At 40.4% G+C, this 27,228-nt stretch overlaps 1 protein-coding gene across 2 annotated transcripts; it reads left to right on the top strand.

Annotated features, from left to right (window-relative positions):
• Positions 1 to 4,634: 4,634 nt before the first annotated feature.
• On the top strand, positions 4,635 to 25,332 carry SLC16A5 (solute carrier family 16 member 5). Of its 2 annotated transcripts, XM_063293151.1 has the most exons (5): positions 4,635 to 4,758; positions 11,012 to 11,259; positions 18,157 to 18,300; positions 19,337 to 20,188; positions 22,501 to 25,332. In XM_063293151.1, exons 2-5 carry the CDS (start codon positions 11,019 to 11,021, stop codon positions 22,740 to 22,742), a joined length of 1,479 nt encoding a protein of 492 aa, XP_063149221.1. In that variant the 5' UTR covers positions 4,635 to 4,758; positions 11,012 to 11,018; the 3' UTR covers positions 22,743 to 25,332. The 2 variants fall into 2 exon arrangements, with proteins under 2 accessions (XP_063149221.1, XP_063149220.1); XM_063293150.1 differs by lacking the exon at positions 4,635 to 4,758 and having other exon boundaries at positions 10,710 to 11,259.
• Positions 25,333 to 27,228: the final 1,896 nt, after the last annotated feature.

The raw sequence follows: 27,228 nt of genomic DNA, 5'->3' as shown, positions 1-27,228 counted from the left end.
AGAAACCAGGAGACTGAGTGTTCTAGTCCTGCCTTAGGCATGAAAGTTGGCTGGGTGACTTTGGGCCAGTTACCCTCTCTCAGCCCAATCCACCTCACAGGGTTGTTTTCGGGAAGTTTTTATTTTAGTTTTATTTTTATCACGCCTTTATTATTTTTATAAATAACTCAAGGCGGCGAACATACCTAATACTCCTTCCTCCTCCTGTTTTCCCCACAACAACAACCCTGTGAGGTGAGTCGGGCTGAGAGAGAGGGACTGGCCCAAGGTCACCCAGCCGGCTTTCATGCCTAAGGCTGGACTAGAACTCCAGAAGACTTTCTGGTTTCTAGCCCAACACCTGAACCACTAGACCAAACTGGCTAGGAGGAGGAAGGAGTAATAGGTATGTTTGCTGCCTTGAGTTATTTATAAAAAAATAATAAAGCAGCGTCCCCCCAAAGGGTCAGACATGGCTCAATGCTTGCACAGGGGACCTTTCACAATAAAGGCGGGATAGAAAATACATACATACATACATACATACATACATACATACATACATACATACATAAAAGGCATTGGCTACAATTTGTCCTGCCATAACATTGTCTGGTTAGCTGTGAGCTTCTGAGCCCATCCACGGTGAATTCATGCCTTTTGTCATGCCTTTTATCATGAGATCTACATGCCAGATGCTTTAGGGAATGCTCTTGGCCCATATAAAAAACAAGAGGTTTGTCATCTGGTTATATCTGAGGAGGAAAAATTTCTGATCTCCAAGCTGCTTAAATGGTATTTAAGAACAAAAATCATAGCAAAGATTTTTTTCATTAGAACCAAATGCTGTAACACATTTTTTTTTCCTCTTTAAAGGAGATATATACACCCACAAATCTGATAGGCAGGCCATATGCAGGTAAAGTTGCTCATTGCATACTGCCATCTGATCCTAACTCATAAAGCAGAAGAATACTGTTATTCTAAGAATTAGACATAAGCTGTGTTTGCCCCTGGCAACATGGTACATAAGGTACATAAGGTGTAGTGGTGCTGGGGTCTGTGAATGTGTGAATTTTTGTACTGCTTTCACCCAGCTATCCCAATATTTCACCTCTAAAGATGTATGCTCACAAACACTAGATATAAATAACTCCCTTTTGTAGCATATAACATGTAACATATAACTCTAGTATAATGTGATTTATTTGATTTTGGCTTAGTCTGGCAACTCAGCTATCATGTGTAAACTATGGCTAATGACTTACAGTACTTTGTGAATCCAATTAATTATCTTTACTGAAGAAACTATGAATTGGCTTCCACATTAACTGCAAATAGAATGCTGCCTGTTATATAAATAAGATCACAGATCAATCCATTCTTCTGTAACGTCCTTGGAATTCATAGACTGAATCGATTAAGCCACTGAATACACACACACACACACACACACTCAGAACAGGAATTCAGTTTAAGCAGCACCAACAGGTGGCTGATTAGTTTTTGCTTCACCCCACTATGGGAAGAGGAGCCCATCACCTCCCTTAGTGATCCGTTTTATAGTTGAACCACCCATGCTCTTACAAAATGGAACTTACCATTCAACCAGAATCTGTCTTCATATAACAAGGCCATTATTTTGTGTCCTGCCTTCCAAAGCTTTGGCTTCCTTCCGTGAATTTGAAGTATGCCTAACTTCCATAAAGATTTGGACAGCTCCATTTGTCTTCAGTCTCCATCTTCCTAGCGCTGTAGTCTGAATCCTGTGAAATTATTGCTTGGATCAGCACTACCCTTCTCCCTAAGCGGTTGCCTAATAGCTTGTGTTGATCTAGGTCTACATTGTTCTTGAGCTGTCTTGGTTGCCAAATATGTGATCACCTGATTTCTCTACCTCTGATTATCCAGGTAATTATTGCTAGCTGAAGAATGAAATTCAAAGCATTGTACCTGAAGGCCGATAATAAAGGTTAGGCTGTATTCTTAGTTCAGGAGCAGATACTTTTACAGATTTTCCAGGGGGAGAAAGACAGAAAGTCAGTATCATTTACAGCACAATGAATAATCCATAATTCACATGTAGACGCAGACTTAGCAATAGATAGGTGCCCACTGAGCTATGCATGGATTGTCTCCTTTTTCTCACCAGCTAGATGATCCACTGGCTGATCAGCCAGTGAATTAAACAATTATTTAAACTAGCTAGAGATAAAAGAAGGAGTATTAAACTAAAGCTGAAGAGATCAAAATATTATAGCAACCAGGTATCTCTTGGGTTTTGGGTTTTGGGGATATCTAGATATCTGTATATGTTGAAGGAGCTGCAGCATACTCACACATCAGCCCAACTGATTTCTAGTTTCTTACCTCACATGCCCTCAAGAGAGACATAAATCTTCAGGGCATCCAAATGTGTCCACAACTGATCCAATTTCTAGTCTCACCCTGTGCCAGGAAACCTAATGACTCATGAGCAAAGGAAGCCAAATGTACAATTTCCCTCCCTCTTGTTTGGGAGAGGAGTTGGAAAGGAAGGGCTTATCATAGGTTTTACTCTTCTGAAACTGAATAGTATTTATCGAGGGATATTACAGTACCAGTCGAAGAGAATATTTGTAGCTCAGGGTTGAAGTGTGGAGTCCTTGGTGCCCTCTGAGCCTCGTTGTTTTCTTGCAGACGTTTCATTGCCAGACTAGGCAACATCTTCAGTGTGAAAATGGGGAGTGGGCCTTGCTCTCTGTTTATATACAGTGGCTTGCCCTGCTTGTGTTGGTGAGGGTGCTGTTCTCTCCTTGGTAATTCCTTGATTAGGCTGTTGTTTGCTGCTTGGTTGATTGAGTTAATAGTTCCTTGATTAGGGTATTGGATACTGTTTGATTGTTCATCTGGTGTTAATCTTTGCATATCTGGGTGTTGATTGCTGACAAGGAGGTATTCTGGTCTTTTAGCTTTTCTAGCTTTTGCAGTTTTTGGATTTGGCTTGGTCTAGGATGCTCACAGGTTCCCAGCACACAAACCAACCATAGATGTACTGCAATCCAATTTGCATGTACATTGTGTGGATGAGCTATGATATCATCCCTGATCACTCCTTATGCAACATGTATCATTGCATACATCATGGCTGGGGAGCTGGTCAGACTACTGGCCCAGGCCTCCCAGTTTGAGTGCACACAGCAAAATACTATGTGCATTCCCATTTGAGCAAACACTTGGCCACAATAATAAAACATGAGGGATTTCACCCAGATTGTGAAATATAATCTACAACTGGAAGTTTGGGAGCAACACACAAAGCATCAGCTAGTCCCAAACTCAACATCAAGAGGGCTGTAGCAATGAAACATGTTTGCAGTTCCTCTCGTAAAGGTACAGGGATCTGTTCTCCATCCTATCTTAGAAGACACTGCAATAAAACTAGCCAACTTATGGAAAGAAATGTGTCTTAATTTCAAGGCCTTATCTGACCTGTAGTTGATTGTTTTTGGCATGTGGTAATGGTGGCCTGGTTCTTGCATTTAACATTTGAGGTGAAAAGGTTAAGAGTCAGAGTCAATTTGGAGTAAGGCAGCATCAAAGTCACATCAATCAATCTCTGGTTTATGGCTACCACAATGTGATAGTACATGTGACTGTGTGTTGAATCTCTGAAAAACATTAAAACAAAAATGTGGATTTTTCAATTTTTAGAAATTAATAAGAGATCTAAGTTTGGGTTGTATCATTTCAAGTGTGGATGGATATTTATTTTATTTTGTTTTTCTATCCCGCCTTTATTATTTTCATAAACAACTCAAGGCGGGGAACATACCTAACACTCCTTCCTCCTCCTATTTTCCCCACAACAACAACCCTGTGAGATGAGTTGGGCTGAGAGAGAGGGACTGGCCCAAGGTCACCCAGCCAGCTTTCATGCATGCTTTAGGCGGGACTAGAACTCTCAGTCTCCTGGTTTCTAGCCCCTTGCCTTAACACAGCCTGTTCTAACTCTCTCCAATTTAAAAAAAAAAGTGTTAGAAGACTCCTTTCTGATATGGTTGTCTTCTACATTTTCGTTTTGATTTGGAAGATCCAGTGCGATGCAGTGGTTACTGCTGGACTATGTCTAGGAAGACATGGGTTCAAAAGTCTCATCAGCCACTTGGTTCATTAAATGACTTTGGACCAGTAATTCTCTCTCAGGCTACCTAACTTTACTGGCGAAGAAACTAGAGGGTGTTAACAGTGCATCACGTCATCCTAAACTCAGTGACAGGTGGCTCAGAAGAAAAATACAACCAACATATCCACCTGAGACCCACCTGGAGCCTGAAAAACAACGCGTAGCACGGACACATTTATCACCTCAGCGAGAACCAAGACCTTGAAAATAATAAAACAGACCACTGACTTATCATGACCAAAAACGAACCAAGTCAAGGTGCCCAAGCTCATCTTTACTCCTTGATCGCGCGATCTCCGGGAAACGGTATCGACCGTTTCCTCTTCTTCGACAAACAAGACACCTGGGAGCCCCACAGTGCTCCTCGTTTGACCTATGTCATCCCAGGCTGATCCAGCAACTAGAGATAATCTGTGCTCTCTGAGCCCGAGTCTCCGCCTCCTCTGCCGCCGCCGCCGCCGCCGGCAGTCAGGGCAGCCAAAGTAAAAAGCTTCGTCGCCCGGCGGCCCCGCTGGGAAGAGGAGCGGGAGAAGGGAAAGGAAGGCGCCCCGGGGACTCCCTGCCAGGGAGGGAACCCTCAGCCCCGCGCCCCTCCCCCTGGCCTGGCTGAGCAGGTAAGAGGCAGCCGAGCGGCTGGGACCCTGAGCCGGAGTCGCTTCGGCGACATTTTTTGAGGGGGGCCGCGGAATCTTGAAGCTAAGACCCATCCCCACGCCCTGCCTTTCCCTTCCTTTTCGCTTCCCCGGCAATGGAGCCGGAGGCGCGTAGTCAGCGGAGAAGGGGGCGGGGGTCCACCAACACGCGTCTGGGACAGCAGACTTCCCTTTCTTCTCAAAGGGCAGGCGGCGGGGCTTGAGCTTCCCGGTTTACACCAGAAAGGAGCTATCTTCTGCAATACTGCCTGGGGCCCGGCCTGAAACTTAAATCAGCCCCTCCTCGGAGGCAGTTTGGCCGATTCTCTAAGGCCGTCGCTTAGGACGGAGACGGGAATTCCCTAGATGTAGCTGGACTGTGACTGGACCAGCCTTAGCCCCTGGCCGCGTTGTCTGGAGGAAGGGCTCCCACCCCCGCGCTAAAACAGAGGCCTCTTTCCATTATGGTCCCATGGTGGGCTCCGAAAACCACGTGCAAAGATCCAGACTAAACAGGAGTCGTGATTACCATTTTATCCAAAGAAAGCCGAAGACGGCACAGGTCTCTGTTCCAGCAGGAAGTTAGCACTGTTTTTGCTTCTTGGAGAGGCAGTTGACTTGTGAAATGCTGTCGTGCTGAGAGTAGCTGAGAGATCTGTGCACCTGATTCTCCCTTCAGATATGAACTAACTGGGGAAATACACCTTATAGCAGAGTTTGTCCAACTGCCTTCCTGGAATCCTAGAGTCTCAGGAGAACTTGATGGTGTTCCATGAAAGATTTAAGGGAAAAAAATAACATTCACTTTAATGATGTCAGTATTTTCTGGCTAGAATTTTGCCTCTGGATCAGGGGTTCCAGGATTTTTTTTTCCTTAACCATTTCCACAACCTGAAAAAGTTTGAAAACCCCTGCTTTACAGGATCATGATGTAAGCTTTCACAGGGCAGAGATCTGGAATACTAAGTGCTTCCAAATGAAGACTTGTCAGATCACTAAGGAATTATTGCACAATTTTATGCACTCAAGAAATCCATTGAAAGTCGTCATTTGTTTTTCCAGCACATTTTTGCCCATGTTTTTCTTTTTTTACTGTGGGAAGTTCTAGTTGTTTTTTTTAAGGATGGGGGAGTAATATAGCCCCTTTGTGCTATTATCCTGACTTTTTAAAAGAAGCTTTTTTATGTCAGACAGAGGAACTTGTCATTGTTCTGTGCATATTCAATATTTCCCTTTGTAGGTACCATCACTTTTCTCTTTTCAGCACTTTTTGTGGTATTAAAACAGTGTGTGCTTTCTTAAAATATTAAAGGAACAATTAAACACCAGTTAAATGAGTGTGTTATACCATTATATTTGTATACATCTATAATATAACACACAAATTTTACAAAGGTGAAAAAAAATTCTCATATTGTTTCACTGTAATAAGATAGCTAATGAACATGACCAAGTAGGTATTTGTTTAAATGTTATTTAAATGATACTTATTGTTATCATTGTAAGGGTGAGTGCTTGTAAAAAAAATTAAGTGGTGTTGTATATACTGTACTAATGACAATATAATAAAAGAAGCCAGACAGTGTGCTAGCACTATATTAAAAAATGGGTTTCAGTTGTTCAAATAAGGTGATAAAATTCGCTCCTACTGCAAAGGGCATAGGCTGTGATAGGATAGAAATGGCTGCCCAATAAATCAGTGCCTAAAGTATGTCAAAATGATACTCCTTTAAAAAGTTGGATAAGGGCTGGAACATGGATAGGTGGAATGTATATCCAGAAAATGCACAATATTTCTAGATAGTATGGAAAGTCAGTTACAATTCTACCCATTGCTATGCAAGGGCAATTCTTTGCATTAGCCATAGGAATTCTTTGGAAGCGCCTGGAGGTTTTTTCTACCTAGTATTTTGAAAACTTCATGTGAGTTATATAAAGATAGCAAGGGTAAGAAAAATCCAGCTGTAAAGTAAGGAAGAAGAGTGCACAGGGTAGTAACCCATTTAAAGAGTTGCGGCAGAAGAAAGTAAGGCGGCTTGCTAGGATGAACCAAGAGGCCCAGCACCTGTGCTGCCAGCAGCAGTAGAGCCAATGCTTGCCTGCCGGCCAGCCTGTAAGAAACATTCTGAGGGGGGGCCTCAGAGCACTAATTATGGTATAGTGGCCATAGCAGCTGCCTGTGCAGGCAAATGCCACAGACACCTGTGAGGTGTCTTTAGCGGGACAGCCCCTCTGGGCTCAATGAATCAGCTGCAGGTGGGAGTGGAGGGGCCCCAGGTCTATCTGTGTGGACTACTGGCTGGAGCAGCTGTTTCACTGGGCCTAATGGTAGGCGGCAGTATTGCAACCAAAACTCTCCCCATGACCCAGGTTCAATCCCAGTGGAAGCTGGATTCTCGGGTAGCCGGCTCAGGCCGACTCAGCCTTCCATCCTTCCGAGGTCAGTAAAATGAGCACCCAGCTTGCTGGGGAAGGTGACGACTGGGGAAGGCAATGGCAAACCACCCCGCTATAGTCAGCCAAGAAAATGTCGCAAAAGCAGCGTCCCCCCAAAGGGTCAGACATGACTCGGTGCTTGCAGAGGGGACCTTTCACCTTTCCACCCCTGGCTCTTGCAGTGCTTTAGTCTTAACAAGTGCTTTCTGAGGCCACATTTTTTGCAGATCACGGTTCATTACCCTGTATCAATTGCCTGAAATGCTAGCCTGAGCATTAAATATGTGGGCACGTGGTTGCAGGTAGGGTGAGTCAGAAGTGATATAATGCAGGAAGTGTATTTACATGGACGTTCATAAAACACTTGCTGCTGATAGTAAAAATTTGCCCACAGTGGGTGAGCTAATGAATACATGTAATGGTGATGAAAACCTTTATCCCATTTCAAGATGCCTGAGTCACAACTAGAGTTTTCCAGGTTAATTTGGTGGCTTCTTGCTCAAATCTCCCTTTGAAGTTTGGTCAAGAATGGACTCTTTAAGGTCGGTCACAGTATGTCCTGGCATGGAGAAAGAAATGTTCCCCAACTGATTTCTTAATGTTGCACTTTCTGATGTCAGATTTATGGCTGCTTATCTTGTGGGACTGAGCAGAACAGGCAATTTTTTTTATGGCCCGGTGCCACATTTCATACATATCAAGTAGCCACAGATGGCTTGGCGATGTGATAGTTATCTCACACCTATTTATAAGAATGATTTTGGAGTGGTGGGGGAGATGAACTCCGTTCCTGGTGATTGCATCCATGCAGTTTTCTATAATGGATGTAGTTTGCCTTTTGTACTTTCTTCTGGGGTATTTTTTTTTACTTCCTAGACTAGAAAACAGTCTTAGAAATTCTAATCAAGACCAACACTACTTCGCTTCTAAAATAAATCTGGGCAAAGTACACTTTGTGTTCTGTTTTGTTTTTTGGTCCAATCCAATCTGTGAGTAGATAGGCTCTGGGGTCCACAAAAAGCAGTTTTGGGTACCACATGCATTTACCGACTGAGGATTTCAACCATTGTCTAGAGATGGTCTCCTTTGTCTCATGTAGAATACTGAACAGCCTTGTTGGCATATATCATATGGAAGATGAACAGATGTCTAAACTCCTGATCTTGTGAGTGACATTATAAAGTTCATAGTAGAATTGCGAGAGTAGAGAGGGGCAGTATCTTGAGCTTGGTTACAGAGTCTGGATCCAGTGCTTGTGCCAGTTACTCTCTGCTATTGCTAGTGTTGAAGGTTGTCTATAAGCAAGCACCAGACTATAATCCAACTCCAGTGAAAGGGAATAGTCTTTATTCCTCATTAAAAGAACATCTGAATATTTCCCAAATAAACTACCTAAATCAAAAACCTCATATATTAATCTTCCTGCTAATATTATTGTAAAGTTCATAGGTCAGTGCTTATGCATGTGTGTTTGTCATGATCGCCGTTGCGATGTTTGCGACATCGTAACGGCTCGCATGACAAAGCGCGGAGGCGTGTCAATGACTGGAGAGGTGTGGGCGATAAACCGGACAAAGAAGGTAATGGGTTTGGGAGATCTACAAGGTCTCATCGCCCGGTAATCGACCATTGACATCATTGTCAAAGAAATGATCAGGGCGAGGTTCGGAAGGGCGCGTCCGGGCTTTCGAGGAATATCGAAGTCTAATCGCCCGGTAATGGACCATTACCTCACAGGAAGATAAACAGGGTGACGCCCAGGGCGAATGGGGCTGGACGACCTCTCACCTATCAAGTATTGATGACCTGTCACTCCGTGGAACTCGTGGGGCACACCCGGGGAGTGTGGGGGTGGAGCGCTGTTTGGTGCGAGACTATTTAATTCAACTTTTGGCGCGCTTCCCTCACTCTCAGCTTTTTACTGGTGTGCGTTCTATTCTAAATAAAAGCCAGAGCTTAAACTTGATTTAGAGTCTGAGTCTTTTATTTAGTCTTAGGCATTCCTTACAGTGTTCTTGCATGCATCTAGGATGTTTATAAAATAACCAGAATGATTTAGGATCAACCTGCTAAGTATGACTATACTACTGAAATGGACTGCCCTATTGCCATTATGATCCATTCCTGTAATAAAGAAAGAAGTTGTCCTGTGTCTATTATGATTCCTCCACTCCGTCTAGAATTCTAGGTTGTGACTGCAAAGGGCACCTAAGAAACCAGTTGCACAAATACCTTTCATGACAGAGCCCAGAGCACACGTTCTCCAATCAGTTTACTCAGTGAATCTGGAGTGGAAAGTGATTTTCTGAAAAATGCACAGATTCAAAGGAGTTGCTTTTGGCCCTCACATTGGAACTGGTTGGATTCTGCAGTTCCACATTCTTTGTTCAGCATTAAACTTACTATGAAGCAATAAGGAACACATACTTCAAGTAGCAAATTTGGTATAGGGCTGTTCCTATCTTCAGTTTATTGTGATCTTAATTTTACTTCCAAGCTGGACTAGGGTGTGGCTGGGTCGTTTCTTATATGCAGTATCTGAAAATGCCCTAAGATCAGCACAGTCTTTACTAATGGAATTCTCTTCCAGATCCAGAAGGTCAGTTAAAAGACACACAAGCACTACTGCTGCTTTCGGTGGGATTTGGGGGTTCGAAAACAGACTGCTGCTGCCAGCATTTCCCCCCATTAGCCCTAGTTGCCTAATAGAAAGGGCACTGGGCTGAGATTGTGGATTCCCACCCTATCTGGCGTGGTGGCAATGGTATTTGCAGCAGGCTGCAGCAAAAGGACCTGAGATGGGAGAAGGGTCCATCATCAACATGCCAGCCTCCATCAGGCTTTTCCATTCCCTGTATCCAGCTTAATTATGCAATAATTATTCTTTAATTCTTAGAAAGAATATTAAAGTGCAATCCTGTTCCTGAAGAATACCAAAATATGTGTGTGCTTGCTTTTCTTGGCCATTTGTGGCCGGGTAAAATGATAGCCCTATGCATTTCTCCCTGCAGAAGAATCTTATTATTTCTTTGTCTCCATTGCACGTAAAGTGTGTGACATTTCTAGAAAAACTCATGGTGCTTTGCACTTATGAACTCCTGTACCTGTCAAATTATGCGCGGCCTTCATGAAACCACAAGTCTTTCTTATCTTCACAAGTAACATCAAAAAACATTGGGAAGGGGGGTTTTCTTATAGTTTTTTCAATAGATAGGTAATAGAAGGTATCAATAAAACTTTCCAACCCCTACAGATATTATATGGATTGGGGGTGGGGGGGAGTTAATGGATGCATGTTTGAATATGTCAAAATGCATAATGGCATAGTAGAAGGGATTCAAAATTTAAAACCTGCTATCCAAACACCTGAAATTACACACAAAAACAGCAGAACTTGTGCAAGAGCATTCATTACAAGTCTGGTTGTGAAAAACAAATAATTGAGATTTACAAGCTTTGCCTTTTCCTGACACAAAACATTTATGATATTCAGTTGAGATGGTGAGGAGACTCCATGGGCCAAAAGCAGGTGAAAGGGAAAAGGTAGTGAGGACAGAATGCCAAATGATGCTTTTTAGCCACTGGAGGTGTGCCTAACCCAATACCTAATGGCATTTACAATCTTGTGATAAAAAAACAAAAGCCTGCCAAATAGGCTGGTTGTAGTTCCAAGAGATTGTGACAAAGGCTGGGAAGCTTTCTAGAGAAACTGAACATTCTGCATGAACTGTAGGTCAATCATCTTTGCACTGATCCAGCTGTGGTTCCTCTCCTCATTTGCTTGCTGTCTCCCAGTTAGGTATCGTATGAAAAAGCACCTTGAAAAGATGCCCCAAGAAGGTGAAGCAGCCCCAAAGGTCTCCAAAGACCAGGATCGAGGATGGGCTTGGATGGTCTTAGTAGCCACCGTGCTTGTTCAGGCTCTAACACTGGGTTTTCCTTCCTGCGTTGGAGTCTTCTTCAAGGATCTGCAGCATGATTTCCAGGCTACCAATAGTGAGACATCATGGTTCCCTTCCATCATGACAGCTGTCCTCCATGCAGGTGGTGAGTATTTTTTTTTTATTCATATGCTTTCTTCTTAAAAGTTATCTAAGGTGATTTATGGTCCATAGAAAATATCAGAAAAGAGCTCAAGAAGATGAATTGCTAACTAGAAAATAATGTTCTACTAAAAAGATCTACTAGTGGAATGTTTTTCTGTTCAAGCCTTGCCATATGATTCTACTTCTGGACAGAGAAATGGATCTTCCTCCCTAATCTCCAATAGTATCTTCCTCTTCCCCCCAAAACCACTTTGTTTCTATCTGACATCTACAATCTCATGAACAATCAAAAGGGTTTCCTAGATACATTACTGGGTTCTGACTGAGTTCTATATGGTAATTGCTGCTTTTTCAAGTAGGGTTAGACCAGAAAGCTGAGAATGTTGAGTCCATACTAACTGGGTTGATATATGCATATTTTATCATATATTTGAGAGCCAGTTTGGTGTAGAGATTAAAGCACCAAAAACTAGATTGTGAGTTCTAGTCTCACCTTAGGCACAAAGCCAGCTGGGTGACCTTGGGCCAGTCACTGTCTCTCAGTCCTAAGAAGGAGGCAGTGGCAAATACACACACACACACACACACACACACACAGAGAGTCAACTCTTTCTCTCTCCCTCTCTCTCTATTTCAAAGTTGTTTCAAAGAAAATAAATCTATTGGCTTTCTTTTCAAGGCCACTCTGTGCTCTGAGCTTGGGAGTACTGAGAGTTTCAGCCAAAAGACACCACCCCTCACATGCCCTTGAGTTAAAAGGGAGAGTATTAAGCCAACTAAAATCATCTGAGCATTTTTTTTGTATCAGTCAAATCTTTATTACAGTCATTGACCAATCCAAAATAAGAAACAAAGCAAGAAAAAAAAACATAGGCATAAAAACCCATTGGCTAGATCCAGATAAACCTCAGAGCCTGAATCACCAACCCAATGCTTTAATAATCATTTGATGCACTCAACCATCTGCAGCACCAAATTGGGCCACATTAAGGGCATATCCACACAACCATTTTGCTGAGCTTTTCTCCCGTATTAGAGGTGGAAGAAAATCGTATCAACTTAAATTGTGTGGTTCCCACAGCCTGCCCTTAATGTACACCCAGAACAGTGCTGTGCTGTGCTGTTGTGCCACAGCAGACCTACTAGGCTAGTTGAACAGAACCAAGCTTGACTACATTATCCCAAGGCTCTCCTTCTACGCATCCTAGATTGTCCACTTGAGGACTTTTGTGTCAGCATAAGAGGGAAAACACTACTTGCATTTCAGAATACCTAAAATGAGTCCAGACTGCCTTAGCAGTTGGCTAGCAATGAGATGGAGGCAACATTAGAAGGAATGTCCTCTGTGAACAGTTAGTGTGGTATCCTTGTGCTGTGGCAAGCAGGACATGTGGATGAGCCCTAAGAATAACATTTATCTGACAATAAGATACATCTGGTTTGTCAGTCAAAACCAGAGTGATATGATTGATACAAATACCTGAATAGAATGAGCAGTATAGCAAAAGATGATACTGTAGAATATCCCCTGAGCCACAAGGGCAGATCCAGTCTTCTTAATTGTGAAAATTATTCTCCAAGACTGCTGAGGAGAAAATATTAAGGCCCTACACTACCTCAAAGTGGTTAGATATAAAACTTAACTCATAGGTTGGAAAATATTCTTTTGTATTTTTATTTGCTGGGGGTGGGGGAAGGAATTCATGAACTTAACTAGATGGGGTTCTCTACTAAGAGACTAAAGACTCATTATTCTTTGTAGAAATTAAGTGTATTTAAAGTACAGTTGATATCCAGGTTTATACAAAATAACTTCAGTTGTAGTCCAGCAGCTTCCAGCCTTTTCCTTTACATAGACCACAACACTGTCATCAAAAGCTTTTGCAAAGCACCATGTAGGAAAGCCATTTTTAACATAGTTAATAGATCTCCCTCCCCACAGGACCACTGGATAGACTACTAGTGGTCCATAGACACAATTGCTCCACAGTTCTAGCTTTATGGTACAAGCAGTTAAAAATTATTTAAAATAACTTCAAAACGAAAAGAGAAAATGTGGATAAGCATAAGTTAACTTTTAAATGATTTTTTTTGCATTTTTATTGAGAGTGTAGAGTTGGAAAAAATGAACATTGTCTCAGGAAAGCAGTGTTAGCAGCATCAAAACTAGGAAGACAGGATGGAGAAAGGCAAGAATGGAACTTCAGCTGCATCAAAATGGATTCCCTGCCCACTACTGGGATGGAACCCAGAGCACATACAACAAGATGCGTATTTGCGCACATTGAAAAGCAGTAGACTTGCTAGAATGTAGATGGTCAATTGCAGTTCTTGTTTGTAGCTTATTATTATTATCATTATTATTGTTGTTACTTGTATGCTGCCCAACTCTCAACGACTCTGAGCAGCTCACAACAATCAAAGAAAGAAACTGCAATAAAATTTAAAAACCGTACAAAATAAAGTTTGCAGCACTTAAGATCTTTCCATCTGGAAGCATGCCTATATGGCTTTATTCCTACGCCTATAATTGTCTTAAAGGTTGGTTGGGTCCTGAATATTTCAACAGTGTATTTTGCACACCTGCAAGATTTCATTAGCTTAGTATTCCCTCAGGTACCAGGTACACCTGGGTATTATCTCTTTTGTAAGTGGGCCTGTGATAATATTGCATCAGATTTTTAATCTCTGGTGTTGTACCAGCAAGGAAAGGATTATGTTCTCTACTGAGTTGGGAAATTTAGTCAGACACTTCATTTGGTCATGATTTCTTTTGCCAATAATAGGCTTTGCTTGGTCTTATATAATGCATGTATTATATCATTAGTAAACAATTGTCAGGAATTCTAATAGTACAATGTGAGCTGTTTCTATTGACAGGTATACTTCATTGCCCACTGCCACAAAGTACCATGCAATGTTCTTGATGAATCTGCACCTTACTTTAATTTGTATACTCTTGATCTGTAAACAATATTCAGATATCAAACATTAATATTTATGGCAACTTTGCTTACTGAATGGGATACAGGTGGTAAAACCTGTATGAAATTTCCACCACACAAAACTTTTTGGCCAACCCTGTGGCCTAGCCACCTGCTCAGACAGAGCTAGGCAAACCTGTGGACCCTCCTCCAACCCCATCCTATGCATTTTTACAGGTACAGGTGTGGCAGCAGCCCCCAGATTTTCCATCTTAGACTCCTCCTTCTCTCTCTCTCTTTTCTGGCTTTCATGTTTTCTCTGTTTATTTTGACAGGTTATAAGTTTCTGGGGAGTAGGCTTATGCCTGTCATGCCAAAACTAAAATTTGATGGCTTATCTTGAAGTCCACCGATATCCCAAATGTCACCCTCCTTTTATCATGAACTTCTGGAAGCTCTACAGCTGTTCAGACTCTCTTTTGCAGTTAGTAAGATGGACAGATAGATAAAGAAGAGAAAGGAAGTTTTCTGAGTAGAAACTGCCCAGAATCACTGAGAGTCAGGTGGCAAATACATTTAAATAATAATATTTAAACAAGCAGCAATATAATGGAGAAATAGGATCTGAATATCAATCACCAACCTTAAAGATCCAGTCTTTCTAAGTGTTTGAATTATAGTGGATCAGCCTTGCCTTTGGTTGACCCCTAACTCACAGTCAATACATCTTGTCTTGTACATGTGCCTCCAGAACTCACATGACTGACTTGATTATATAAACTATTGAGAAGGAGGAAGAGCTATTTAAGCTCCACACTGATTAATCATGCAACTGGATAATGCTAAGTTGTGCAGGGGAAAACGAGATTCTTAGATTTCTCTGAACAATAATCTAAACAGACAGTCTCATGACCCTTTAACGTTTAATAGTAAAAAAGTAGAGAGGTGTATCAGAAAAAATCCTGGGCATTCAGAGTGCAACACAGTTATTGACCTGAACGGTTGACTAAAATGTAACACTGTTTAAGATAAGTATATATTGACTATATTAATCTAGGATTGCCAGCTAGCCAGAACAAAGCATTGGTTAGTTCTTGCACCATGACAACCCTAGGTTAAACAGCAAGCGTATCTATAACAAATGCTGAACAACTTATATTAATTTTGTCATTATCTGCATTAGGAGAGGAGTACTTCACTGTTATTCTCATGCCATAATCATATTAGAGAAACATTTAACATTTCTACATTTTAAATGTCTCTAATTGGGAAAAAGTAATTTGGATCATTGCCTCTTTGAGAGTGGAAGAAATACTGCCTGCCACAAATGAGCCAAAAAGGACTCTTTCTGAAAGTATCATATCTCAGTTTTGGACAACATCCGATCTTCAGTGTTTGTTTTTGGGAAGGTTTTGGAAAAGGTGATGGGATTCCAGCTACAGAAAACCCTAGAGGAAATTGATTATTTGAACCACTTTTATTCTGGATTCAGATCTGGGCATTATACATTTTATGAATGTATAATCTGTCCTAGCACTTTCAAAGTTCAGGATCAAGCTTCTTGTGATCAAGGGCAAAAAAACCCAACCCTGCCCTGGAACATTCACCCTTCTTTGTTCTGATGAATTTTTGTTAATTACAGTATATGCCTGGCTGCTTCTGTCTCTTGTGCTCACTCTATAAACAACATGAAAGTAGGGGAAAGGAGCAGGGTGTCACCATGGGCTGAACTGACCAACCACACCACAGATGGGGAAACATAAGCAGTTAAGAAATTCACTATCGTGTTGTTCTCAAGGACAGAGAGAAAAAACAGGCTGACTTTGATTTGCCCCAAGTAAGGCCTACAGCTGACAAATTTATGAGGTTGTCAAGATAGAAAGGACAAGGGGTTACAGGAGAATCCTCTACACCAATGTTTCTCAACCTTGGCAACCTGAAGATGTGTGGACTTCAACTCCCAGAATTCCCCAGCCCACAAGCTGGCTGGGGAATTCTGGGAGTTGAAGGCCACACATCTTCAAGCTGCCAAAGATGAGAAACACTGCTCTATACTGTATGACTATATCTAGCTCCACCTCATGAAAAATATAATCTGGCCCAGCTCTTTTCAAGGCAAGTCTACCTGTAGCACTATAAACAAGGAGGACATTTCAGATTTCATCTGCGTATATTAAATGTTGCCAGCACTTGTTTGGGAGAGCTCATGCATCTTTAAGAAGCACACGTTCATGGAGGGAAACAATTCTTGTCCATTCCAAGAACTTTCCAGGTACAGGGCATTCCCTGCTCTCTCCAATCTGATGCAACAGGAAGACAAAAGGATCTGAACTTCTGAGGTCTTGGGCCTCTCGTCTGAATTTCAGAGCTCAGAACAGCACTGGCTACCAGGGTGTCTCGCATGGTTCTGGTTGCCATCTTGACCCTACACCCCCATAGGCAACTATGCCCCCCCCCCAATTTTATGAAGTAAAAATTGGCTGCCCTTAGAATGTGCCTGAGAAAATGCAGGTTTAAAACAGAGAGCAGGTCTGCAGCCTCAGACAACACGTAAAATTCTACCTTTATTTCCATAAAGCAGTAACTCGAGCACAGCCTTGTCTCATGAAATGGCATCCAAGAAGGCTGTGTAGGCAAAGAGGACCGGGCTCTACTATCATACGCTTCTGAGCAGGGGCTCCACCTCACACTAGTGGCAGACGAGGTGGCAGGTGGCATTAGCTGGTGTGCCCTTATGATCTCCAGCTGGAAGGACATCTCTTTTCTCAGAGAAAGATACCTCGTTCACCCAAAAAGGACAAGGGTACAAAAAGCAGCCACTTTGGCTTATTACAAATTATTATTACACTTCGCTTCCTATTCACTCCTCCTCTTGCTGGGGGTAACTTCCTAAGACAATCATACACAGAAGGAAAACTGAATGTTGTTAAACTACCTCTCTATGAAAAAAAAATTATCCTTGGGGTACTTGTAAAGAAAATAAACTATGATATCTTTGTACACTGCTGTAAACATGTGCCTAGGTAGTTCACAGCTAGATTACATTTGTAATAAATTACCCAGTAGCAAATATTAGTAGTGAGAATTTCTCCACAGCAACCCACTGTTTACGGTTTCTTCTCCTCCATCTCAGGAGCACACTTCTCTTAGTTTTACATTCTTGTTACACAAAGTGTCTTTATTCATATTATTTTCCTGCTTCATCTCAAGTGTTTACAGACTTGAACACTCCTTATGTCAGTTATACTGACCTCGTTCCTTGTTTGCCGCAAGATACTCAGATTGAGATTATGTTCACATCCCCTTCCCTGCCCTCAGAGAAAACCATGCTTTTTTTTTTTACACGGGAGTCATTTGTCTTCTGAACAGCTTCTGAAACTGGTGTCCACACCGTTCTTCTTTCTTCTCCACATATGGCCACTTTTTCAAGTTTATTTATTTAGTTTATAAATTTATTCACCGCCCATCTGCCCCCTACGGGGGGACTCTGGGTGGCTTACAATAAAACAGTAAAAGTTCATATTCCCAAATGCCTTAACATTCAGGTAGGCCATACATGGATTGAGAATAGTCATGCCAATACTCTGTAAAATACAAAATACTTTCGTTTTTTCAAATGCAGGATTATTTTGTCTTCCTTCAAAATTCCATGTTTATGTAACATAGTCTTGACCATGGCGGCAGCAGCGGCAGCAATTGTACAAGGAGGAGCATGGCGCAAAATGTGGAAGTGTTGGGCAAGGATTGGGAAGACCCTGGTTTGAGCTTGCTCTTCACTATGGAAACTCACTGGGTAACTAGACTAGTCATACTTTCTCAGCCCAACCTACCTTCCAGGTGGTTGTTGCTGTAGAGGTAAAATGAAGGGAGATTCCCATAGAAATAGGGTATATATCTAACAAATAACGTTATTTGACTATGCTGGTCACAGTACTTCTGAATCTGAAATTTGTACTCTGATGTTCACTTTTCAGGTCCTCTTTGTAGCATTTTGGTGGAGCGATTTGGCTGCAGGATAACTGTCATGCTCGGAGGCCTTCTCAGTGGGGTGGGCATGGTTGCCAGTGCTTTCTCCAAGTCTCTTAGTGAGCTCTACGTAACAGCTGGATTCATCACTGGTGAGTATAGTAGAAGTACAGTGGGATGGTTTGTATGATTTCCTGCTTGGTTCCTTCTCAGTGTTTACACTCCTACATAACAGGAATCCAAGTTGCAAATGGTGATAGATCCCATACGTACAGATTGTGATGCTGATTCACATTCTTTCTCAGGAGCCTCAGTTGTTGGAGTCTGGAATGTGAGTAACAGAACTCCAGGTCGCGTTTTTAGCAATTGTAGCAGAGTAGAATCATCTCAGAAAAAAAAAAAAGGACTTGCACAGAAAAGGCTTGATTAGCATTCAGAAAAATAAAAGTCTTCACACATTGGTTAGTGTAAAAACAAAGTAAAGGTTGCCTACATTTTATTTTGTAAATCTTGGTTACAAGTAGAGATAGATTAACACTGAAGAGAGAAAAGAGCTCCAGTGCATGCATGCGAGGTACTTTTGGATCAGAGCCACATCGCCATGTGGCTCTGCTGCATGCACATCTGCTCAGGAGGAAACAAAATGGAGAACTGGCCACCAGGGGCCCAAGAGGAGGAGGAAACAGGAAGTCAGGTGACCAGCACTCCCCATGAACACAGCAGAGACACACTTCATAATAAAAGTCACATTTCAACAGAAGAGTCCCTCCCCTTTATGTTTATGAGACGATGCATAGCTGAAACCTGATTTTCCCAACATCAGTAACATTAAAAAAGTTCATCTCAGTTATCTACAATGTGGTGATACTAATGCTGGCTTGCATTATTCATGGTTGCTACTTCAAATTTCATCAGGGGAATAGAGTTTTTAATAGGATGTGGGGTAAGATTCAGTAAATTCTAATTGTTAGACATGTTCTTACTGGAATTAATATTAACTAATGTGGATTAAGAATACTTGTTGATATCCTACCTTTGTTCTAAGTGGTGCCCTGAGATAATTCATTTAATATACTTTCAGCACATGTGCTAGATGAATTCTGATAATATAAACATGCACACATGGACATGAATAAAACAAATGTCATCACTGCAGATTCATATTCTTTCATTTTTCTTTATTTAAAGGCCTGGGATCATCTTTTAGCTTCCAAGCAGGAGTCACAGTACTTGGTTACTATTTTATACAACGGCGAGCACTAGCCAATGCCCTGGCCTCCACGGGTGTCTCCATTGGCCTCACACTGTGGCCATTGATTTCCCAATATCTGCTTGATGAGATGGGCTGGAGAAACACATTTCTAATCTTTGGGGGAGTGCTGTTGAACTGCTGCGTATGTGGGGCTGTGATGAGGCCAGTCCCGGTCAAGCAACCTGCCCTTTCATTGAAATCTTTTTCTGAACAGTCCACTGAAGGAATATACCTGCCTAATGGTAACACTTTGCATCATAAAGTACAGTGTCAGTCAAAATTTGCTGCGTGTTTCCAGACCCTGAAGAAGTACCTAGCTTTTGATATCTTCTGCAAGAACAAAGGCTACCAAATCTATACCCTTGGAGTTACCTGGATGGTGATGGGTTTTGTGCTGCCCCTTGTTTACTTGGTACCCTATGCCATCTTGAATGGAGTGGAGGAGCAGAAAGCAGCTCTCCTCATTTCCATTATCGGGTTCATCAACATATTTATGCGCCCAATGGCAGGCCTTCTCTCAGGCCTTAGTGTCTTCACTGGCAGGAGGATCTACCTCTTTAGCTTAGCTGTGATGCTCAATGGCTTCAGCAACCTCATCTGTGCTGCTTCAGCTGAGTACAGTATTCTTGTCCTCTACTGCTTGGTCTATAGTGTCTCCATGAGTGTCATCGGTGCACTTATCTTCCAAGTGTTAATGGATGTGGTGGAAATGGACAGGTTCTCCAGTGCCTTGGGTCTTTTCACCATCTTGGAAAGTATCACCATTCTTATTGGACCCCCTCTTGCAGGTAAGAGGTGTACATGAATTGGGCCAAGAGGTACTGTTGGTACAGATATTGCATGTAATCAAAATTCATAGTATTGTAGCATTTAAGAGGCCATTTATGCCATCAAATCCCAATCAGATGGCTGTCTAGCCTCCACTTGAACACATCCAGTGAAAGGGAGTCAACCTTATCTCTTGGTTCCACACTCCTTTTAGCATTTGTGGTACAATTCTCTGCAGAATTACTACAGCTTTAAAATGGCTAGTATTAAGATGGCAAGTATTAAGGTTTTAGAGATTTAAGATTATGGCAGTCATTATAAAAAACAAGGGATTATGTAGGCATAGCAACCCAGCAATTTGCAAATAACTTTCCTTGATAGACAATCTAGCCTTTAATTTATCTTCTTTTGCTTTCAACTCTGATACCTATCTTCTTGTTCTTCCTAATCCTTGCCGAGCTGAATTTTACTCCAGTAAATCTCCTTATCCATCTTTCAAATGTTGCCAAATAATTTAAAGCCTACAGTAATCCAGGTTTGGCAGACAGATGTGAGGAAAACAAGCCTCAAACTGGCATGGAAATACAGGAAGGAAAAAGAGTTAACTCCCCTCCTTGCCACTTCTCTGATCCCAGTTGCTTGCTGAGGCATAAGTAATTAATATATATCCTTATATCAGGTAAAATTTGATGCAAATATACTGTATGGTGTTTGCTATAGGGAAAATGTGAATTTCCACAAGATGAAGTATCCTCAATCACATATTCCAGGGAGTCTCAATTAAACATGGCTCCCTGGTATATATCCACTGTTTCAACCAAAAACAAGAGAATCATATGCACAGGAGTTATAAAAGATGGCTTTAAAATTGACATAGCATATTTTGAATGCAAAAATAAAAACATTCTGATTACAGTGGAATAAATCACCAAATATCAATTGCAATGAGTCTCCCTCGCTCCCTCCCTTCCCAAAATGGGTGCAACTGTATTCTTTGGCTCACCCAAAAAATCTTCTAAAAAACAATATAACATCAGTTCTTGAAAATTTATAGTGGCAAAACCTTAAGCATTTTTACTCACAAGTGAGTTCTGAGGAATTCAGTGAGTCTTTCTCCCTAGTGAGTATGCTGATACTCACAAATATATTACAAATCTTAGACAAAAAGTATGTATTAATTAAATAGACAGAGATAAAAATTAAAGAACAACACATGAAATGCATTCTTTTCCTTTCTACCTATATGGATTAACTGTTAAACCCATTTGGGAGTTTAAGTTAGTTTAAATATCTTCCAAGCATGTTTAATAAATATTTTATATCATTTAAAGATGTTTGTATTTTGCAAAACAGTAGAGATCCATAAATCCATTATAATTAATCAGTTGGATCCAGAGTTTTGAATCTATTTAGAGCGTCTGTTAACAGAAGAGGCAGGTGATTTTCACCAATTCTTCCTACTTGTATTAACTCCAATGCCCATTAGGAGTCTATCCAAACTCTCTAGAATAGATTTTTATACTTCTTATATTTCATTAGTGGATGCTGAGAAACACTTTTTCTGATGTCTGGGCAATTTCAATATCTTAACACTTTTGGAAAGCAGAATTTTAAATCCATATGCAGCAAACCATTTTTAAAACATTCTTAAAATACAGTTGACTCATCATTAGCAAATGATGATATGCTTTTATTAAAATATACTGGAAATGATGGAAAGCAAGTACAGTATTAAATTACCTGCAAGGACCAAACCAACATCTAAAGGGATCTGAGATCTGCTTCAGGTAAGAAGCAGATGTGGTTTTCTCTTAGAACAGATTGTGGAAAGAGGATTGTTGAATATTGTCCTTCTTACTTCTTATTCTTTATTATATTTACAACAGAGAGTTAATACGTTACACTGATTAAATTTCTTATTTGTTTAAACGGGACACATAGTAACTGAATAAATAAGCTCAGAATAAAACTAGTTGGCAGTTGCAGAAGCTTTGTATACTGTCAGCTAATACATATGGTACAAGAGTTAGGGGTGGCAAAAAGCATTTGAAAGTAGAGGAAAGCAAAGATAATTAGAATCACAATGATTCTGGGTCAACAGTTATACAGTATTGAGTTTCTTATCTTTGTTGATACTCCTCTGCCAAATGTAGGAAGCCAGTTACTGACTTCATGGGTTGTGCTAGCTCTAGACCAGTCTTCATAGAGCATTTTAGGTATTGATCCATTGGCAGCTGAGTATTCAAATATCCTGAATCTACATTTGATCCCCAAATAGTATATATGCCTCGCCTGCATATGCGTTTCTTATCTGTTATCTTTTCTGTTTCAGGTCTTCTTGTGGATGTTACAGGACACTTTAGTTATGTCTTCTATGCTTCCAGCTTCTTCATGGTATCAGCTGCTCTCTTCATAGGTTTTAGCTTCTGCACAATGGAGGCCAAGAACAAATCAAAAGAAATTAATAAGCTACTGCCTGAAGATCCCTCCAAGGGAAAATACACAGAAGTGCCAACTGAATTTGGGCCTGTGAAGAATGGTCCTCCTGAAGTAATCTATGTAACAAGCATCTGAATGCAAAGGAGCTGGAGGAATATTGTATTATGCAAAAATGCAAAAGGTGGGGGAGGGACATGACACAGAGAGAAGTGCCTCTTTTCTCGTGCTCACCTCCTTCCTGCTACAATGGTCTATTCAACTGGGTTGGGTTCAGATTTCTAGATTGTCCAGATGAGAAAATACAAATCCAAAGCCACCCAGACATCTAAGGAGCACTTTAAACAACATGTACAGGATGCAAGTCTTATTATAGCATCTGATGTTACTTGAAGCATAACAACTGCTGTTATCAGGTTTTCTTACAGACTCTTAGTAACCTTTTGGTTATGAACTGCCTTGCTCTCTAAAAAAAGCAAACCCAGCATATTGCTTATACAGGATGCTTGGTTTTGGAGAGGCCAATTTGTTGTAGTTAAGCTTGTACTGAAGTCAACTGGCTGACTTCTCTCCAAGCATAAGTGCAGATTTTTTATTTATTGATCTTTACTGCTAGTTTCTTGAACGTTAAGCAGAATTGTTCATCCCTGTTTTATAATTTGAGGGCATTTTCTAGAGGACTATATCATGCCACTTAAAGCAGCCTGAGTGGAATTATATGCACTGCTGTAACCAAAGTGAGTCTTTCCTGAATTTCAAGGCCTTTTTGTGGAGACGATGAAGTCTCAACTCTGAAACTGCAACTTAGAGTGAAAGTGGATAGCTCCAAAGTGCCTATACATTAACCAACAGTGTCTTAAATTTCTTTTCTTCTTTGAATACATGTTGCTGCAAAGAAAGTGTCATGACCATGTTAAGATGGTCATTTCATTTTTCCAAGAATAGTTCTTGTGACCAGTAGACCATATCACTTTCAAAATGTCAGTACAGTACAGGAAGTCATCTGTGTTCTTGTCTTTAGTGGGGTATAGCAGGCTTGCATAGTCTCTATGGAACCAACTCTATACGTACGTAATATGAGTAAAAAGGTCATCTTGTAAATTTAAAGGAACATTAGGGCTGAGAAATGCTGCTTCTCTAAAGCAATAGGTGAAATCAAGACCATCTCTGTTTTGGACTGAAATTCTCAACAAAACTATATTGTTCAGAGGATGGTACTTCTCTGAAATATGTTTCTTAGAGGGACTGTTTTACTCTGAACTTGTTCTGCTTTGCCTAGTTTCTTTAAAATAGCAGTATTTATATTGGAACATGAGTTTCAGTCCAGGTTGGCTGGCTGGCTTGCTTTTGGCAATTCAGACATTTCACATTCTGCTCTTCCAGTTCTAATCTCTCTGTAAACATTCACCTTATTTAACCCTTCTGAAGTCCAAAGTGGCTTTTAATGAAAGAGAATACTGGCTAGGAACTCAAGCACTTTAAAACATACAGTTTTAAAAGAGTGGATGTTTAAAGGAAGTAAGAATGAAGTCACAGCCCTACTGATCAACCTAAAGTTGATCTACATGAATTGAGATAACAGGAATGCAGGATTGGCCCAAAGCATTTTGGTGCCCTGAAGCATTAAAATTAATTTTAGCATTAAGATTACTTTGTGCTTCAAAGAATTGCCAGGGGGTAGGAGAGGAGGAGAAAAGGAACTTACCCTAGCTGAATGAGTGAAGTTGAACATGCAGATGGCATGCCCACAAACATGGCTTAGAAAACCCCTATTCTAAAAGCCAGACTTCTAAACTTTTTAAGACTGGATGTTTTTTCAACACGATACAGTGAAAATAATCTTGAAACTCTTTCGTTTGAAAATATTTGTGAACGTAGTCAATACCAGGTAGAAAGTAGAAGAGATAACTTAAATATAAAAATCTATCTGCATAGGACAGACAAAATATGTTTTCAATTTTAAGCACACTTCAGTTATTAAAAAGCTGCTAACAAGGCTGGAGTTTGACAAATCATGAAGATACTTTGATCAATTGTCTATAACACTAAGTGGAAATTTTAAGTATACTTCCAGCTACCAGATTGGTAGCAGAAAGAGGTTGCTGCTATCTTTATGCCCATTTTTTAAAAGATGTCTTAGGGTCATCTGGCTGGCTAGTGTATTGGAAATGGAAATTACACTAGGTAAACTTCAGTCCACTGTAACCTCCTAGGTTTCTTACATTATACAAAACTAAATATCCAAAAAATATAATGGAAAAATTAATTTAGTAATAAAAGTTATTCAATATTAAATACCCCTCATCCACTGAATGGAGCCTTTCTTTTGAAAGGTGTAAGTTACCTGATAGGCAGACAGGCAGGGAAGTTAGATGGATTGGAGCAGAAAAGTGACACCTAGATAGACTTCTGTCTTAAATTAATTTGCAATGTCTTTGTTTCAGGACTGTGGTCAGTTTATTACTAGATTGCTGCATTATTTACTGGAAATCTTATGAGAAGCCTTTCAAATATCTATGTAAGTCAAATGCACTCAGTAACATTTGCAAACTTGAAAGCACTAAAGTGTTATCTGCAGACAAGCTTTTGAAATGTAACAAACAGCCATTGTGCTTGTTTCAGGATTAAGAAACATCTTGTAATTTCTTTTCTCAGAATACACCATTTGAAAAAGGGTCCAAGTCTGCTTGTTTCTATTCTTTTTGAATAAAGCATCTATATATAAAGATTTTTGAAGACTCTGTTTCAGTTTTGCATACGATCACTAATATATATTTTATGGTGATGTTCTATCATTTCGTTTCCACTGAAATTTCAAACAAAAGTTGGTAATCATGTCTCTGGGAAAGCAGAGGCGGTATAATACAGCTTTTACTGGAACAGGTCAAACCAATAGCCAAACCTTTCTAAGACTTTTGTATTTCCTTGCTTGTCAATCATATCTGTTCTTTTGACCCTGTTAGAAATGGAGTCTTTATTTTCCTCACTGAGGCAGGAATACTAACTTATCTGGCCCCAGAACAAACTGATGGTCTCATGGCATTTTAGTGCTGTTAATTATTCAATAAATTAAAACTGGGAGAGTTGGGAGATAATACCTAAGGCCAAATTTAGCCCTTCAAAGACATGCCTGCCTCTTCCCTTACATCCATCCTGTAGCTGTTTGGAATACTATCCCGGAGACATTATGTAGGGCTTTGCATTAATTTATAGTTTCCTAGTTCCATCTTGCAGTATCATCATTCACCTCTTTGTCCATACCTCAATTCTACCTTTACCACCATGTTTTTTTGTTTTAGCTCTGTATCTCATTATGCAATTTTTCTTTTCTATTTGATCACCCAGTCCTGAAGCAGAACTGGTTTCCTCAGGCTTTCTAAGTTGAAAGGCAGGAGCACTCTGCTTTAATTAAATTCCTAAGCCAGAGAATACAACACAACTAGTTTTATTATACAACATAGAAACCTGGCAAAACTGAAGCAACAAGCCCACAAGAAGCTATTCCCATTCCCCTTGATCTTTCATTATCACTACTCCATAATCCTAGCTAGCAGCTAGATTGCTTTTAGAGAAGATATTTATCAAATGACAGGAGTAAAGTTAGTTTCAAAAAAGATACTTATGAGTCACTCTGTGCTGAGAAAGTAGAGTGCCAAACATCCTCCTCCTGATCCTCTAAGCTGCTGGTGTGTGGAGGAAGAGGATTTATAAATATCCAACTTTTCCCTTTACTTTATTGCCAGGCTAAGCCTGTCCTCATGACTGCTTCTTTGGCACAAGAGTTGGCTATTCTAAAAGTTGCTATAATTACTCCACAGAAACAGGTGACACAATAAACCTGCAGATTGTTTATCTGCGTTTTTCTAAGCCACCCAATAGTTTTTATTCTGTAAACACCTTGCAAGATATTACAAGTTTAAAATCATCAGATGATACAGGTTTATGATTTTAGCTGGTCTTATGATGCCCCAATTTTGAACAAAGAGAAATTCAGAGGAAAACTAGTTATATACAGGAAACATGTGCATCATGCAAGCAACCTATCTGATATCTCTTCCATGGTCATGATGAATATTTCCATGCTTTCCATAATCAAATCTGTACTCTTAATTTCTCCGGCAGTCTTAATTTTGTCCCGCTCCTGATTCAAAGTTTTGACCATTGGGGCCGTGGATGGAGTACACCTATATAAATTTAATACACTTGCTTGTTATTTGGAGCATAGGATACAATAACCCCCTAGTAGTCTATTTCATTTACACTGACGTTTATTTACTAGAGCTAATATACTACTCAAAACCAGAAGGATGCTAGTGACCTGCATTCCATTCTTTCAGTAAAAAGATTAAAATAGTAAAACAATATAACAAAAGAGCAATAGCAAATTAAATAAAAATTATTGTTCCTCAATGGCCATAAACACAATCCAGGGCGGGGATTCCCAATTTAGACCAGATCATTGCTTTTATGGCTTGCCTAAAACTCAACAGGCTGTCATTTTCTGTAATAAGATATAAAGTGGAAAGGGAAAGTAAGAGTTAAGAAATTCTCATCCCACAACTATTTATTTCATTAAAGTAATTCTTTATCCCGATGTGGTGCAATCCCAGCATGACTGTATTCC

The sequence above is a fragment of the Candoia aspera genome, chromosome 2 (assembly GCF_035149785.1).
Source record: "Candoia aspera isolate rCanAsp1 chromosome 2, rCanAsp1.hap2, whole genome shotgun sequence".
NCBI classification, from domain to species: Eukaryota; Metazoa; Chordata; class Lepidosauria; order Squamata; family Boidae; genus Candoia; species Candoia aspera.
The sequence above is the reverse complement of the archived record's forward strand: the minus strand, read 5'-3'. Positions and strand labels throughout refer to the sequence as shown.